The 19122-nt window shown below is 30.8% G+C and overlaps 2 protein-coding genes and 1 pseudogene across 3 annotated transcripts; all 3 read left to right on the forward strand.

Annotated features, from left to right (window-relative positions):
• Positions 1-4109: 4109 nt before the first annotated feature.
• On the forward strand, positions 4110-12528 carry LOC113364597 (ataxin-2 homolog). Of its 2 annotated transcripts, none has more exons than XM_026606838.1 (13): positions 4110-4955; positions 5816-5972; positions 6288-6477; positions 6778-6963; positions 7114-7501; positions 7630-7902; positions 8109-8253; positions 8341-8592; positions 8779-8916; positions 9011-9396; positions 9635-9834; positions 10762-10913; positions 11119-12528. In XM_026606838.1, the coding sequence occupies exons 1-13, from the start codon at positions 4918-4920 to the stop codon at positions 11410-11412; spliced, it is 2799 nt and encodes a 932-aa protein (XP_026462623.1). In that variant the 5' UTR covers positions 4110-4917; the 3' UTR covers positions 11413-12528. The 2 variants fall into 2 exon arrangements, with proteins under 2 accessions (XP_026462623.1, XP_026462629.1); XM_026606844.1 differs by having other exon boundaries at positions 9635-9831.
• A 1282-nt stretch (positions 12529-13810) lies between these two features.
• Positions 13811-14718, forward strand: LOC113364862 (oral cancer-overexpressed protein 1-like). The gene is made up of 2 exons (XM_026606849.1): positions 13811-13946; positions 14006-14718. Exons 1-2 carry the CDS (start codon positions 13850-13852, stop codon positions 14344-14346), a joined length of 438 nt encoding a protein of 145 aa, XP_026462634.1. The 5' UTR covers positions 13811-13849; the 3' UTR covers positions 14347-14718.
• Positions 14719-14721: 3 nt separating this feature from the next.
• Positions 14722-16041, forward strand: LOC113365181 (annotated as a pseudogene).
• The last annotated feature ends 3081 nt before the right edge of the window (positions 16042-19122 follow it).

Consider the following 19122-nt stretch of genomic DNA (forward strand, 5'->3'; position numbering starts at 1 on the left):
TTAATAGTTACTAAGCTACAGTCCATACAATCTTTACTAAAAACTAATCAGCTCAATTCCCAAATTTTTAAGATCGGTTAAAGATTTTTGGCTAAAACTTGGACGAACAGGTTTGCACTTTCTTGCTGATTCTAAACCAACTATCGAATTTTATGAAATAGGTTACAATTTTTTTAAATCGGTATGGCCGTTTTTGAGAAAAATAATAATTCCATAAAATTAGAAAATCGAATTTTCTGGTAAAAACATGAAATTCTTCTTCAAGATGTTAATAACATATTTCTTGAAATTAGAATCTTCGTCATTGATCTAATTCTTGTAAGGGGCGTACGGAAAACTTTACACGAGCGGTGCAAGGTCTCACGATTTTGCTGCAGAACACAATTGCATAATTAATATTATATTCTGTTACAACTAATGATGTCATTAAACGATACTTTAGCATTTAATTGAAAATTTTAAAAAATCCATTATCCAATCAATCAATTCTTCTTTGTAAATGAAACCTTTGTTTAAAAATATTAGCTAACTCAAAAATTATTTTAATTTTTCATATTTTTATAAATTCAATCTCTTATCAGTTTTATGTTATTATAGGCTGGTGTTTCAAGGTCTTGATGCAATTTAATATCAAATTTACCGAATCAAAAAATTGCCCACTAGTCCTGAAACTGGAGTTCTGCCACCTCAGAATGTTATCAGTTAATTTCCTTCTGACTTAAACCGCATTATTACTTTCTTTATAAAAAAAACTGAAATTAAGATAAAAATTATACTTATTTTTTACCACACATAAAAGTTTACTATCCAAAATCTATTAGTCTTTCAAGCAAACATTGATATAACAGCTCCCAAAAATAATATAGGCTTATAGTTAACACAGCTCTCAATCAATCTTGTAATATTATTATATCATTTATATGTGATAAATTTGTTCGATTAAACATATGTAAATAGATCAGTCATTTCCAGTAGACCAATGATGCTATCATGAATGATTTACCCCACTTTTTATCACAAAGACCACATCTATATAAATTGCTTTCTTGTGTACAGGGAATCAGTTATTTTAAATATTGATTTCACATAAAGGTGAGATAAAAATAATATTATTAATTTCTTTATCATTTATCATTTTTTAGTACATTATGTTCTGTTTTTTTCTAGCTATAAATCAAGAATACGGATTGAATAATGCTTTACCATAAGATGAGAATTTTATTTCTGCTTCAAATTTTTATTACAACAATACTAGCAGCACCCCAAGAGAATACTGCAGTAACACCTTTATCTCCAGAATCTGGCACAGGATCCCAAAATCCTATATCAGGAAATTCTTATTCATATCCAGTTCCATCGTATAGTTACAGTCCGCGCAGAATACCTGCAAGGACTTATGGACCACCACGAAGAACTGTGAGTTTGGTGATGATAATATGAAACAATTTGATAATATTTTAAATAGTTTGAATATTTGATGAATATATTCAGTTATTTTTAATTTACAGTTTAGACCCAGCCTCCAACAGCCAATTTACCCTCAAATTACAACAGGAGTACCCTACCTGCCGCCAATCTATCAAGCACCAGTTTTTACGACTCAATATGCTCAACCGTTTTACAATTACCAGCCGCAGGCCACGCCACAAACATTTCAGACAGAGCAAGTACCGTCTTCAGAATTCACAGAATCTCAACCATCAGCTAACTTGTTTTCTGAATTAGCAAGTAAAATACCGTCAACTGTAAGAAATTTTGTGAATCGTTTTATACCAAGCAATATCCTGCCTACTACAGAACAAGTTACGCCAAAGCCTGTATACAGACAAATTCCTCAGTATATTCCATATGGTCAAGTTCAGACACCAATATATAGTCAACCTCCAATTCCAATAGGAGTGTTCTCGCCAGAAATTCTTAGACCAACACAAGGACAATTTTCCGAATTTACAGAACCTTCAGCTAATCTATTTTCGGATATTGCAAATAAAATTACGCCAACTATCAGAAATTTTGTAAATAGGTTCGTACCTAGCAGTCAACCGAACGAGAGGATTGCACCAACTGTTTACCAGCAAATTCCTCAGACTAGTTTTTATGGCCAAATTCCACAGACAAGTATATATGGACAAATTCCTCAAATTAGCACATATGGCCAACTTCCTCAGACCAGTTTTTACGAGCAAACGCCACAAACAAGACCTGTTGAAATAACTACTACTACTACTGTAGCAACACCTGCGTTTACTGATTTTTTATCAAACTTAAATCCTTTGAACTTGTTATCTAACATTTTACCTGCATCTGGAAGTCAATCTGCAAGACTTACCCAATTTGATAATAGTCAGTTTGCCTCTACAATTCAGGAGAATGCAGTAGGCATTGATGAATCCGATATTAAAACTAGCAAACTTGGAACTAAACGTTCAGCAAAACAAGATGATCTGGTGAAACCGATGATAATTCAACCTGATAGTTCAAACTTGAAAAATTTAAAGACTCGTAGTTCCAGCTCACAAACTGTCTACGGAGAAACAAAAATGTAAAAGGTAAACCAGTTAATTAACTGTATCATGTAAAATTTATTGCAAATGAAAATACATTTAAGCGCAAATTAATCATGTTTGATATAGGTTCAAATTGTCTGCAATCAAACTAATCTTGTCCAAAATTCCAAAAATGAATAAAAACACGTTTTGATATATAACACCATAGCTTACAAATTGTGAATTATATTTTATATAAATGTAAATTAATTTTATTTATAAATATTTGAATAAAAATATGATGAAAAGGGAAACAGAAATTTATTAACTTCCCATAGGATGAGTTATAGTAATCGCAAAAAAAATCGAAAATGCAAATTATTGCATATCTTTTTTACGTTTCAAAGGTTTTTAAACAATTTGGCATACCTCAGAAAAAAATGATGTATTTGTATGTATGTGTGTGTAGAATGTATGTATGTTTGAATACAATTTTTCGTCCACGATTTCGGGCGCACAAATCAACCGATTTGAATGTTTCAAAAAACATTTGATTCCTATTGATATGAAGACGTGCTGATTAGTTTTTGGTGAAGACAGGTTTAGACGTTTCGGAGATATGGAGCAGAAAGTGTCAAGAACGGTCATTCAGTTTTTGAAAGAACGGAGAACTCGATTTGAATGATTCAAAAAACATTTTGCTTGTAATGATAAAATGAATAGTTGTTGAAACTTTTGGTGAGACAGGTCTAGCAGTTTCGAAAATACAGAGGTAAATGTAAAAAAATGATATTTGGTAGTCAAAAATGAACATTAGACGTATGCACATCTAATTATCAGATATTTGATGAAGTTTTTCAAATTGAGTGCTAATTTTTTTTGTTACAATTTTGTTGAGTTCTTTATCAAGATTTTCAATTTTTAAAATTTCCTTATACGGTTCAAGCAAATTTAAAAATCTTCCGAAAAAAAAAATTCAAAATTTTCAAAAATACACAAAGTTTTATACTTCAAATATGAATTTTAAATTTACAATTTAGTTTCAAAATGTGTATATTTCAAATGCGGTATTTTAATCGTAAGAAATATATCCTCAGACGGATTCATTCATTCACCACCTGCTAATGTAAATTTTCTCAATTGTTTTGAGCGATAAGATTGTCCCTGTATTATATATTTTATGAACGATAAAATATATAGTGATTCTAATTATCTATTTGAAAATGTATAAAATAATTATTGTAAATTATAAATCAATTTTTATTGATTACTAATTTTTTTCTCTCGAATATATAATTCTGGTACGGAAAGTTCCAGCAATTTGCCTTAAGGCGCGATGCCATACACCACTAGTTTTACAATTAGTTTACAAATAATTAATCAGAAAATGTTTAATAGCTTTCTATGACAAGAGAATGATGTTCATATGCTGAATTTTTTCAACACATAACTTGTCTGTTTGAGTTTTACTACTTACGCTTAAAGAAAAATGAATTTTAAACAAATTTGATTTTGGCGCCGCTACCATGTGAGAACACAGGCTTTCATCTGGCAACACCTACAGTGTGAAAAATATTGATGATTGACAAACAGATGCCTTTAGGATTGTTTAGGCTTTAAGATCATCGTAAAAGATCTAAAAGTATAATCTATCTTGTTTTAAATACTAGTAATTTATTAATTCGTTAGCTAGAGTTGTAATTACAACATTACAGAAGTAGAATATTTTTACATACAAAAAGTACATATTGGATTGCAATACGAAAGGTTCGAAAATCTAACCTTGAATAAGCAAACTTTAATTGAAGATCATTTTATAACAAGTTTACCAAGTATTATTAACTTTTGGGCTTATAATGAAACCTAGTTGTCAAAACCGATTTTGCCGCGTTTTACTTGAATCAATGGCGAAATAAGATGTATATGTTCGAAGAAATAGTACATCTTACAAATATCAAGTATCCAAAATTATCTAATTAAACTTCATGTCATCATCAATTGAACTCGACACAAAAGAAAGTGAACTAAATAAATAAATAGTTAATACAAAATTATATGCATTTATTAAATACATATCGATTACGTCATTCAGCCATTTTGTATTCATTCGCAAAATTGCAGGCACGGACAACCTGCTATCCGTCTAATTCGGGCGAATTTCCCGATATTTAATCTTTTGAGTAATCTTTCAATCATTTGTTCTAAGGAGGAAAACAGTATTTATAAACGTGAAACAATTTGAAACAAGCGTTTTTATAGTTTGTTGTTGAACGTTCTTTAAGTTAATTAAAAGAGTTGCACTGTCGTGTATTGAGCGCATCTAGTGTCTTAGTCTTTTGAGTTGTGTTGAAAGTTGCAAGCATTCAAAATTCCGGTCCCCACGTGGAAAACAGAAGGCGTCAACCCCCCAGGGCACACGGGAGGCGCCGATATGCATAAGAATAGGAAAAATCGAACGGGCCCCGCCAGGTAAATGACCTACCATTGTTAAAATTCATTTGACATAAAAGGTAATTTTGCTTTTACGGTAGTTTATTCATTATATTTGTACGCTGTTTGGAAATAAGCTATTGTAAATGTAATTTTACTAATTGTACAGAAGATGCTTGACAATGATTATCCTTATTAGAAGTTTCGAGGTTGCATTTGTTCATTTGCAATATATTATGTTTTCAGTGCAGAATTACTAACAAACTGTGATTCTTATGATTTGAGTGCTCTATTTAATCATGAAATGTTTCTTAATGAGTTTTAAATTATAAAAAACTATAGGTTAGCTGTCAAATATCCCTTAGTTTACGACAGCTCTCTTTTAGTTGATAGTTCTTAACTATTTTACATACCACCTTTGTCATTTTGAATATTCAATTTACTTGATTGCTTTATATTCCTAAATCAAGGACCATGAAATTTAGTTTTCTTGTGTGTATAAAGTGCTGTTGCACGAAGCTATGACCAACGACATGATTTTATATTTGAAGAGTATCTTGATAAAGTTTCTGTAAATGTGTATTAAATGACATCAAGAATCATAACAGAAATGGCTTTTAACATAAATAATCATAAGCTTAAATAATATATGATGCTTATGTTACATATGGCAGTCGATGAATAACTTAATGATATTGGCATTATCTAATTATCTATATTAAAAAACTATTTATAATACCTATTAGAAGATATTAAACTGTCAGCTGTAAAGCTATCTCATGGCGTCATAAATTCTTAAGCAACATATTGTATTCATTGAATATTAAACTGTTTTTATGTTATATATATATGCATATTTTTTATTCAAAGAATATTACATATATTTTTTTATTTACAAGGCAAAGCAGAGGTCGAACTGTTAACACAGACGGAGTATACAATAATGCCCATTTTATGCATGCAACTACCACACATGTAGGAAACACAGTACAAGTTCAAACATTATCTGGTGTAAAATGGGAAGGAGTTTTTAGGACGTTTTCTAGCAAGTTTGAGGTAAATACAATGGCAAAAATTTTATTCTTAGCGAAGAACATTTAGTGTCATTGTTTGATTTGTTTGATTGATTTACTTGATCATGTGTATGTGAAAATAGTTAGATTATAGCTTAAGTTTTTTTTTCTCAAATGATACTTTAATAATCCAATTAAAAGTGAGAGTTTCATTGTAAAATTGGTGGTTTACCCAAATCTCACGATTGGTTCATATTGGCGCTTTGTGTCGCAGTAAATAATATTATTGAAGTCTAATTGTCTATATTTATGGTTTTTAAAGACATATAAAGTTAAATAAACCAATATTGGATTTTAGTTGGTTTTAGAAATGGCCCACAGGCTAGATCCAGACCAAGGAAGCGATGCAGAAATATGTGTTGACACCGTAGTTGATAAGATTATATTCAGACATAGTGATATTGTAAGCGTTGTTGCCAAAGACGTGGATCTTGACTATGCTACTAGAGATACATTTCAAACAGATACTGCTATCTCCAAATTTAATGGTACGTATCAAGTAAAAACAATAGTAGTTACAACTTAAACTAACTTTCTACCCTCACAAATAAAGTAACTTAACATACTTTATGTAGTTATCAATAATATTATTATTACAATTGCGGTGCATTTTGAAGAAATTATTAGTATGTAAAATCAAATACATCATACATGTGAACAAGGAATAGAGATTACTTAAGAAGAATGTAGAATGTGCTACTTAATTAAAATTATAATAATTATAAATATAATAAAAATTATATATATAAAAATTATAATAAATAAATTTTTTACCTTTTATTTTCAAGGTCAACCAGCGCGTTCTGAAGATAAAAAGTTAGAACCATGGGATGGTTCAGGAGCTGTTAATGGTGATGCTATTGAGTGCTCTCTAGATTTAGATCAATCAGCTAATGGTTGGGATGTAAATGATATGTTTAGGAAAAATGAAACGGTTTATGGAGTGCAATCAACATTTGATCAATCTCTAACAGGTAATCATATTATTTTTTTTATTTAATCATTCCTAATAAAAATAGTATTGGCATATTCTACTTGTCTTTATCAAATTTTGTTATACTGTACTAAACAAGATATATTGTTAAATTTCAATTACATTACATGTATTTATATACATTTTATAGGATATACTTTACAACTTCAACGTAAGGACACACAAGACTATCGTGATGCTGAAGCTAAAGCTGCAGAAATAGCAAATGAAATAGAGAGTCAGCCCTCACATAAAACAAGAGCTGATTTGGAAAATGGTGATGAAGAAGATTTATACGCAGCTGTCACAAGACCATCAGATAATAACTCTTCTAGTAATAGTAATAACAATAATAATTCTCGCGAAGGTAGCAATAATCATTCACGTAACAATAATAGAGGTATGAGACATGAAAGAAATAGTCCCACCTCTTCTAATGACCAAACTACAAATAATATCGGGGAAGGAACAGGGGGCAATAGTGAGAAATATGTGCCTCCGGCTAAGCGAAAGACGGCACAAACAGCAAAAATAGTGAGGTACTAAAACTTTACAGATGCATTGATTATGTATTTAATGACTTCAACAAAGTTAGTTTATTTTATTAATACTTATTGTCAATAATACTTATTGTCATTTGAATTTGAAATATTTTAATATCTTGCAGATCAACACCGCCACCAGTAGCTTCTACAAGTCCTGCCTTGCCAAATGTGCAAATCAATAAGGCTTCACCTTATCCCGTGAGTGTGCCCCCGCCAAACTTGCAAAACAATAGTGGTGTATCCCCTCCATCATCTGCTATAGTTTCTGGAGGCGGAGTGGTTGTATCTGGGCCGCCTCCTCAACAGCAAATGCCTGGAACACCAGTGAATATACCAGGAACTGTACCACAAGGATATATGCAACATGCACCTCCACCATTTACACTTTTGCATAGGTAGTGCATTTTATATATTTTGTATTTAAAAGTTCTTTAAAAATTGTATTCATATTAGTGTTTTCATCAATATAATTTCATCAACATATTAACAAGTTATATGAATGAAAACATGAATATTCAAAGTATATCAAATACAAGAATCTATTGACGACCATAAATTAAGATCTCTATCTTTTCTATAAACAAGCCATTCAATATTTCAGCCAACCACCGCCCCAAATGCCTGTAAAATTAAATGGAGACGCTACTAGTGCAAAACCTTTACCACAAAGAACTCCTAGGGGCAATTTTACACCTGGACAGCCCCCACAGAGTTTTACAGAGCCTCCACCAACGATGGGTGCACCTGTTAGTATAAGAGATTTTTTTTTCTTTCTTATTTTGTGAATTAAATAATATAGATAATAATTGAAAATATGCATAATGAATGATTAGATCCCTCTGGGAAAACCACCCATTCATGTGCCTCCACCACACTTGGCTCAGCCTACAACCGGGCCAGTTGTTCAGCAAATTTCATTATCTGGTCTTCCACCTGGTGCAGCACCAGCACAAGCACAACCTGTTATGCAACAGAATAATCAACCGCAAGCTGAGCAAACTAATCAAGTAACTGGTGTGCCTATTGCTGTAATTCCTGCAGAACAACACATAGCGGGACCGCCACCTGCTGCTGGGATGATTGTGGTAAATATAATTTCTTAACAAGCATAATGCCTGCATTAAAATATTTTTAAACTTGTATTCACTATTACATTGTAAAAGCTGCAAATTATGAGATGCTTCTGTTTCATAGTAGATCATAATTAATTGAAAAACCATTTTGTCTGATTACTTAGACTTAAGTGTTCATAGTTGTTTTTTAATTTGCAGGTTGGTGTGCCACACCAGCAAACTATCGTACCCATCACAGTTGTGCAACAACCACCACAACAACCACCATCAAATTTACAAAATGTGCAACAAAACATGCCTTCAAGTAGAAGAGCTCCTAGAGATGAACAAGTACAAGTAAGTTATCCCCTATTTATATTTACTATCATTACTATTATTTATTTACTATTATTACTATTATTTCATTAACACGCATTGTTTTCAATTCAAGGATTTTAGAAAATTCCAGCAAGATTTCAAACTAGCTCCCCCTCAAAACCAACAGTCCCCTCCTCAACAAATACAAGCAAATAATCATCAGGCACAGAGTAGATATGAAAATGCAACTTCAAATAATCAACAAGCTCAAATACCTGTGACCAGTGCTGTGTCTGTGCAGCAAAATGATTCTGCGTCAAAATCCAATCAGCAACAGCCATCTAGTTCTCCTGAGCAACAAAATAGTTCACCTAATCAGAGTTCTTCTCCAGAATCTGTTGATAAATTATCCTCGGGTTTGAAAAAATCAACATTAAATCCAAATGCAAAAGAATTTGTATTCAATCCATCTGCAAAGCCGTTTACTCCAAGAAGTCCCAGCACACCAAATCCATCAAGGTGAAAATGACATGTTTCATTAGTATTCATGTTTTTTGTGATTTTTTCAATTTAGGTTTCTTTTTAAATTTCAAATGGTTATTATATTATGCAATTTTATGACTAAAAGTATTACTCGAGTTTAATAACCAAGTAATTCAGTTGACAAAAATATATTTTTTAAACATACATATATTTATCGTACTATGTACTTACTTATGCGGCCAATAAACTAATAGTAATTCATTTAATTACATAGGCCACATACACCACAAACTCCTGGACCAACTTTGGCCCAACAAGGTACTTCTATAGCTAGCTATCATGGAGGCCATTTAGCTGGACCGCCATTACCCACAATGGTATTGCCATATGTAATGCCTTCACAGCCTGCTCATTATCAGACTTCACCTACTCAGCATGGACATGCTGGTCAACCTAACAGATTCAGGAAAGGTTGTGAGTAAAATATTTATCATCATTTGGAAAAAAAAAAACTTGAGTTATGGAATAACATGCAGGATACGAAAATTAAATGTAGAATAATCACATTTCATAATTCATTTTTTTCTACTATTGTTCTTATTGCATAATCTACAATTACTTCATATACAGGTTGTCCCCTGATAAAAAAAAATCCAGTTTGAAAGTCACGAGCTTTGGAGTTCTGTTGTTTGAAAAATACTTCATACAATACTTGCTAGTTCATATTAAAGAAATAAAACAAGTAAAATAATGAAAAAAATATAGAAATTACACAATTTTTTGTAATGCATTTGCTTACTCGTGGTAAATATGTCTACTATCTCATTATTGAACTTTTGGGAATATAAACATTTGAACTGAATGAAATGTGTTAGCAAATATTAAGTTTTTTTTAGGTTTTTATTTATTTTGTCTGTTTTTGCATGAAACCATCAAGTAATTGTGTCTTTTTACAATCCTGTGCAAACTTTTAATGAACTTGCTGACATGTACATGTTTTTAAAGGAGGGCATTTCAATGTTCATCAACTTCAAAAATTTATAATTCAAAGTTTAACAAGTAATCTAAATTTTAGCAAACTTGAGACAAATTTGATATTATAATCTTTTACTGTGGTCTTAAAAACATTATTTACGATTATGGTTTAAATGAACAAAAATAATAAAAATTAATCACAATAACCAAAAAACAATCACAGTTTGACCAGAACTCTAAGCTGTACTTAATTAAAAGCTCATGATATTCAAACTACATAAGATAAAAAAAAAAAATCATAATAGTTGCGATTGATACTGTCACATTTTGGCTTGATGTTGAGCCCTGGGACACTCCATATAAGAATATTATATGATTTTGAGAAAATGTTTCTGATATTTATGACAAATGTACAAAATTTTGCAGTGCAATTGGCAGCATCTCAAATGCAAGTAGCTGCAGCAACTGGTCAGCCGTTATTAGCCCCTGCACCTTTGCAACAGTTTATGCCATATCATCCACAAGGACCGCATCCACAGCATCTTCAAGCTCAACCTTATCATCATCAAATGGTTGGGGTAAGTAGATAATTCACATGATATGAATTTATTTTCTGTGAACATAAACGGTTTGTATATAAATTGGGCATAAATATTAACTTTATGATGAATGAATAAAAATTCTAAACTCAAAATGTAGGTTAAATTCAAATAAACCAATAACCCATGTTACATAATAACTTGCAAATGTTACTGAAAAATTACAATTATATTTGGTTTTCAGATGCGAATGATACATCATGAGAGTCCACCACAGCACCAACTGCAGTACTTGGCACCACCACCACAGTCAACAACTCCTTCACCCGGTCAACCTGGGCAGTATCACCCTGGGGCACCTCAGCCATCTCCTGCTCCACCGCAAGGGCCACAATTTCCTATAATGTGTCCCTTGCTGCCAGGTCCTCCTCCACATGTCATGCCGCAGTACCTTCACAGTCAAGGGCCCCCACATCAGCCACATCATATACAGTTGTTGTTACAGAGTCATCCAGCAAGTCAGCATCATGCCCAATAAGAAAAATTTAATTGAAAAACTATTGTTAGTATCTGTCATAGTGGATTCTGAAGTGTCAGTTGTGTGCGCGATTGTTGTGAATGTGAAATTGTGTGTTGTTTAAGTTGCTGCTGTTTGTACATATGAGTCAAGTAAGAATGGATAGAGTTGGAGTGAGATTTCCCCAATGGTGGAAGGATGACTGAAAATTTGTTTTTTTTTTCGTTGATTGTTAAAGAATTTAATGAGCTGTTGTCACACACTCCATCATTGCATTGTAAAAGAGAGTAGAAAGACGTCTAATTGTTGATGGTTATTAATTATGACTGAACCGAATGGAAACACTGTAGTGTTTTTGTTTTTAAATTATTGACTAAGAGCAAGGTTCATATTATGATAGAGAGAAAAATGAACTTACATGATCAACTTGTTCCTTATATGATTTCATAGTCACATTCCTCAATTAGTCTAATACCTGGACCTATTGACAGAAAAATATACAATTAATTTTATTTTGAACTCATTATGCAAGGGTATTAGGACATTGTTTACAAATGCTGCTCTGTTATTTAAACTGTAAATTTAGGCCAATTCAGCTATTTACCAAAATTACTGAGGGGTGCAGTTTCTTTAATAGAATTTAAAACAAAAAAAAAACTTTGTATTTTTCCTGCTCCATGCAGAGTTAAAGATGACGTACTTTTATATATATTATGTATTTATTGTTTCTGAGATACTTAATAGATACTAATTTATCTCGTCACAATTATTTACCTGAGATTTTCTGGTATCTATTAATTATAAGAAACGTTTTTGTTCATTTTATTTTTGTTCAACCGCATATTTCAAAATTTATCATTTATGACTTGTTAAATTTGTATACTTTATAACATTAATATTTTTGTGGAAAAAAGTCAAATCAAGTTTATCATAAATTTTAATGCTTGAACGATTTTTTTTTGCAAATATAATATTGTTACAATTCAATTTTACATGAGGGGTCCTAAATAAAGAATCTTTTGGTTCAAATGAGTTAAATAGAATTGGACATGTGGCCTGACTAAAATATTCTGTTTGCTCTTTCTGTTGTCAGGCTTAATTTTTATATTAAACATCTACAGAATAAAGAATCAAAAGCCCAAATTTGCCTTAGATTAAATTAATTGAAAAATAATGAAATTATTTTATGAACTTAATTTCAGGAACAAGAATTTATGGCTATTAAATCGACAGTTTAAGCATAGGGGAATTTTTCTTTTATTATTATGGATTGCTTTTTTCCTCTTTATTCTTTTTTAGTTTCATTATTCATTGAATTGTTTCCAATTCTGACAGATACCATTAAACAAGCATGTGTTGACCTGTTTGCTTACGCTAGTATATACATATTTTTTTTAAGTACTTATTTTTTTTTTTTTTTTTTTTTTGAGAATCAGATCGATCTGAGATCAGTTTATATTTTAGTTTAATTATATTGGTTGATATGCTGGCATGATGAGCGACTGATAATCGTGCAAAATTAGAATACAGTTTTCTAAATTGAATAAGATATATCAATATTTCAAAAATTTGTTTTTGATGAAGTTTGTGAAGATTAAACATATAGTTATTAACTTCCCATAATGGATGTGTGTGTAAAATACAATTCACATACATCCATTTTGGCAAATTCAAAAAACATTCGATTCCTAATGACGGGGAGAGACATGCTGTTTAGTTTTTGGCAAAGGCAGGTTCCAGCGATTCCGAAGATACGGAACAAAAAGTGCTAAAAACGATAACTCAGTTTTTAAGAGAACGGAGCGTCCGATTTTAATAATTCAAAAAACATTTTACTTGTATTGACAAGGTAAAGAACTGATTTAATTTTTGGGAAGGCAGGTCTCGCGGTTTCGGAGATCTAGTAAAAAAAATGCCATTTGGCGGTCAAAAATAATCATTAGACATATGTAAGTTGAATTATCAGGTATTTTATAGAGATTTTAATAATGTGTAGCAATTCTGTTTACATTTCTATGGGTTCCGTAACATCGTTTGTCCGTTAGACGACGACGCGGCGCTTACGCGCTTCGATAATTTGTCTGTATGCAGCTAAAGCAGTGCGATTGCTTTGGAAAAACGTTCAAAATTTCCAAAATATTTCAAAATAAAAAAAAAAATTTTTTTCCAAAAGTTTTTTTGACCAAAAATTTTAAATTTCTCAAAAAAATCAAAAAAAAAAAATAATTTCTTTTAAAAAAAATAAAAAATGGTACGGGAGGTTCCAGCAATTTGCCTTAAGGCACGGTGCCCTACACCTCTAGTTTATCTATGCACAATGCGCGATTAAATCTGGCGCGTATTAATTCATCGTTATCAATGAAGTCAGTTATGGATGGTATAAAGAAAACGATACCGCGTGTTATAAACCGACCAATTAATGACGTGAACAGCAGCACGTGCTCGTGCTAATGATACGATGTTTGACAAGTATGTACACACGTTGAAACGTGAAATGGATATTAATGATGTTTTCGACAATTTATTGATGTGCGAAGATACTTCTTACCAAAAAGGTTTTAATTCCTTGCTTATAATTTCACTTTATCCTTAATGATATTTAATTCTATTTAAGGATACAAGGACGGAGTAGAAAAAGGTAAAAGCGATGGCAACTTAGAAGGGTTTCATTTAGGTTATCATCGAGGGGCTGAATATGGAGCTGAACTAGGCTTTATGTATAGCGTTATTAAATCATTAATTGGTCTAAAAGACCAAAACATGCTACAATGTTCAGAGAAAGCTTGTCATTCTCTTCAAGAAACAGTGAAATTGATTAAGGAATTTCCACAAACTAATGTTGATAATATAGACTTGGAAGCTTCATTACGATGCATAAGAAGTTCCTATAAAAAATCATTATCATATCTAAAGATTAAATGTGATTACCCAGACAAAGACTTAATAAATTTTTAAAATATGGAGCAAATAATTCTAGTACAAAAGAAACTTTTAAGTCTTGTAGAATTTGTCAAACCGTTTCTACCATTTCTTAACTCTCACATGGTGAGTTTTTTAACAGATAATTATTGGTTGAAGTTTGTACCTAATGATGTTCGGATCGAGATTGAAAATATGGGTCATGAAGCATTTATGACTTTGTTTCATGACATATATTCTGGAACTCAGTTCAATTCTGGTTATAAAAACACAATAAATTTCTTGAAGAGTACAAATTCTTTGCAATTACTTGATGGTGATGTATGCCCTACATTATCTGATTTGTGTTTAAAATTAAATATAAATAAATATTATTTACCATTAGAAGGTCTACAAAAAATAATGTCTGACAAAAGACTCATGAGGTAAATTTAGTTAAATGTATATTTTAATAATTATGTTTCTGATAAAATCTAATTTTGTTTATCCAGGTGAATATTGTAAGTGCAATTACAAACTTTTTATGCAGAAATTCAGAATCATCATTGACTGTCGTTGACATAGGTGGAGGTAAAGGTTATTTATCATCACTCTTAGCAATGGAATATAAGCTTAAAGTAATAGGAGTTGATTCAAACCAGACGAACACTCATGGTGCAGCAAAAGAGATTTGAAATTGAAGGTAATTCACTACAACTTCAAATTTAAGAGAATCTTCCAATAAAACAAACGTTCAATCTTTAATAGTTTTGCTTACTAAACAAATATTGAATTGCTGTTGCTTTTATTTACATTAAATAGTTTTTTTTTTTAATTTAATATATAGTACATTAGATTTTCTTTTGCATGGTATCATTTATTTTTTAGTAGAATAATTTATAAAATATAATTATTCTTCTATCAAATTAGAAACATTGGCAAGGCATAACAAGTAAACTGTCTCGACATCTCAATGACATGGCTATTAGTAATTCATCACAAGATGAATTATATAAACTAATAACTCAATATGTAGATGAATCAACCAATTTAAAGGAATTAGTGAAACAATCTTATCCAAATGATGAATTTTCTGGGATTTGCATGACTGGTCTACATACTTGTGGCAACTTGGCTTCCTCTAGTTTACGAATATATAGTAGCAACAATGATGTCAAATCCATTTTAAATGTTGGATGTTGTTACCATTTATTGGACGAGCAATATGATGATACAGATTCAACTAGCAATAATTATGGTTTTCCAATGAGCAATTTGTTACATATGGATAAATTTGCATTAGGCAGAAATGCTAGAATGCTAGCTTCTCAATCAATAGATCGTAAAGTGCACTTGAAAGAAAATTTAAATAAAAGTCTACTATATAGGGCTGTTCTGGAATTACTGATCCATAAACATTGTGACAAAAATTTGGATGTGCATGTAGGCAGAATTGGCGCAAAATGTAAAACATTTTCAGAATATGTAAATACAGTTTCAGAGAGAAAGAACTTAGGCTTGAAATTTTCAGATGAACTTTTAGAGGATCTTATAAAAAATCATGAAGAAAATTGGTTAAAATTACAAAGCTATCATGCTTTGAAAATGTGCTTTGCACCTATTTTAGAATTAATTATAGTTTTAGATCGTTACTTGTACTTGTTGGAGAATGGTTATAATAATACATATTTGATCAAACTTTTTGATCCTGTTATATCACCTAGATGTTATGCTTTAATTTCTGTTAAATGATATAAAACAAAATTTGTTAACTAGTATTTATTTTAAGTACATTATTTTATACACTGAAGAAATAAATCGAATAAATAGAATTCAAGTCATTTTGTTTTTAAACTAAATTGTTTTTCATCTTTATTGTCTATTGAGTCAATATGACAGACATTTAAATATACATTTAGTACTGAATCTGATGGTTTTATAGAAATAAATTCTGTACTATTGGTTATTTTAAGTCTATCACCAGTGCTATATTGTTTTGCTTGTTCTGGCTTCAGTATTACAATATTGTGATCACTCTGTATGAAGCATTTTCCATATTCTTCAGATTTTTTATTGATGGTCAACTCTATACTATTATCTTCTGCATCAGGATAACTTAATAAAAACATAGCAGATTTTTGCTGATTCATTAGTGCTTGGCATTTCATGGCTAAACCATTCTTAACGAATTTTTTCTTAATAACTTTTGGTGGTGTGTTTGTCGCAAATGCAGTGGTTGATGCTATTGTACAAAGTGTCTGTGCAAATTGTGAATGAGCTGGACTCGAGCTAGGTGATATATCTTTATCATCAAAGAGATCATCAGATGATACATCATTAATATCATCATTGCTAAATAATTGACAACTTGAACTAGTATTTGGAACTGGATTACTGTTATATGCACGTAACACATTGCTGTTTTGAAAACTGATTTGTTTTGTAACATTTTTGTGACTACTATATGGTGTGGAGAAATTTGATTTTGGACGTTTTACAGGTGGGAATTCATAATCGTCTTCTTCACCACTTGTGCATGAATCTATAGTCGTTGTTTCATCAGTTTCTTTGAAGCTTTGTTCAAGCAAACTCCAACTTCTGTCCATTTCATCATATTTACATGCATAACAATTTTGAAAAAAATGTATAATTTTTAGGTACGTTACTGCAAATGCTAATCATTATCTATGTTATCTTATATATTCTATATTACAAGTCAATTTCTTTGACTCATCGTGAATGTACACTATTCACAATAACAATAAACTAATAAGATTAAACTAAATATGTGTGTATGTAAATAAGGTTCAATGAACATGTGTTGCCTTTAATATAACTAATTTATATATCAGCTTACAATCATCGTATAATTACCCACGAGAAAGCTGCTATTATCTACTATAATTGGTACAATAGTAATACAATATAATATTAATACACAAAATAATCCCTAAAATAGAATATAATTAAATACTAAAATAATAATAATAAATACAAGTAAATACAATGTTGGACTTTCAAAATTATATTCAAACTGATGATTTCAACACCCTTTCTTTTACTTTGACTGGGTAATTATTCACATTAATATGACATATTTAATAACAGTTGTAGTAAAGCACTAGAAAGAATTCTAAATGAAAAAGAGTATTCTTTTAATATTTTGTTTCGCAGTCATTTTTAAAACTGTTTGTCAACTGTCATTGCGCAAAATTGACACTTCTATTTTTTATTTTTTCAATGTTGGAACTGGTCTGAAGTCGGCTTTACGCTATGGACACATTTTATTATCTCACACGCCGGTTTGTCATCTGTTAAAATCAAAATTTTAGTATTTCAGTAAAATTAATGCATTGTTTCAAAATTAAAAGTTTCAGAAATAAAATTGATCGTATTAGCCGTGACACGTAACCTTTACACAATGTCCTTTTGAAATAGTAACTTTTTTTAATATACTTTTTTTACTTTGATATGATTTGTACGTCGTTGACTGGCTCGTATTGTCAGATCTTTAGAAGGAAGACTATTATATCGTATAATGGTAAGAAATTTTAAATTATTTTTGACATTTTTGCATTTTATTTTGATGCGATGAAAATACAGGAGTTGTGAACAGTATGAGATACTGTTTCATTCATAGGCCCCCTAGCTTTTTTTGGACCCCTTGGACTTTGCCATGGCTCCCTTATTTATTCGATATCGTTTTTTTATATAAACTTCTAACTAAAATAAAATTTAGTATTAAAGATTTAAAGTAAAAAACAATGAAGTAAGTGGTAAGTAAATGTTTATTTATCAACATTTGGCTACAATTTTGTAAGGTTTAATTGTACATCTCGGCTTGATGTCCAATCATGCGCTAATCCAAATTATTCATCCAATTATTGACTCTATAAATTTCAATGTTTAGTATCCAGTAATACTATGTCTTTCAACAGCTAGCATAAAAGGGTCTTTATGAGTTCAAACATATTGCGACTACAAATCAAATCCATTTGCAGCATCTTACACATTTTTATTGAAACGTACAGTATTTTTTTTAGTTTGTATGTCTCTTTATATAGTATGTAATTGTTCAATATAGAAAGTATAATATAAGGGAATAGGTATTATCATGGTGTGTTATCCACTACCGTAGTCTCTTTGAAAGTTGTCATGTACCCTTTACAGTTTTATGGATTATTTTGAAAATCACTGATTTAATTGCTTTTATTAAATAATATTTATTCCATGCATATTTCACTATATGCTACGTCATTCAAAATAAATTTGTCTTGTTTGCCTCTTTCAGAACTGTGCTTTTTTGCAGTCACTTGAGATTTTTGCATTTATTCTTGGTTGTTTGCCGATATGTTACAGATTTTGTTTTGATAAATGGTGCAAACAAATTATGAAATAGTTTTTAATTGAATCAATTGAGTTTTTCTTGAATTTTTGGCATCAATTCTCAAGAAATTGTATCATGCTTACAATAACTGCCGTAATATTGATAATATTATTCACTGGAACTGTACAATTTGTGCCAAATTTACAATACTTTACCTTCCTTTTTTTTTTATTGAATAAAAATTATTAACTTTTAGGTTTAAATTTGAGTTAATAAAAATGGGAAAACCAAGCAGCATAAGAGACTGAAAAGGAAGAAGATCAATCCTAAGATTGTTCATTCTCTTGGCAATAAAACATAAAAAAACAGATTGTCTGGTGGGTCTGGCATTATAAATACCAATGCAATCGTCAAGAACTTTTCGAAGTCACCAAAATCCCATGACACTTTTGACAAGGATGCCTGCTAATGCGACCAGGAGAAAGGAACTAAACGCACAAATTCAA

The sequence above is a fragment of the Ctenocephalides felis genome, unplaced genomic scaffold, assembly GCF_003426905.1.
Source record: "Ctenocephalides felis isolate EL2017-DRISC unplaced genomic scaffold, ASM342690v1 CF-g0.4_SCAFFOLD_00047, whole genome shotgun sequence".
Classification (NCBI taxonomy): domain Eukaryota; kingdom Metazoa; phylum Arthropoda; class Insecta; order Siphonaptera; family Pulicidae; genus Ctenocephalides; species Ctenocephalides felis.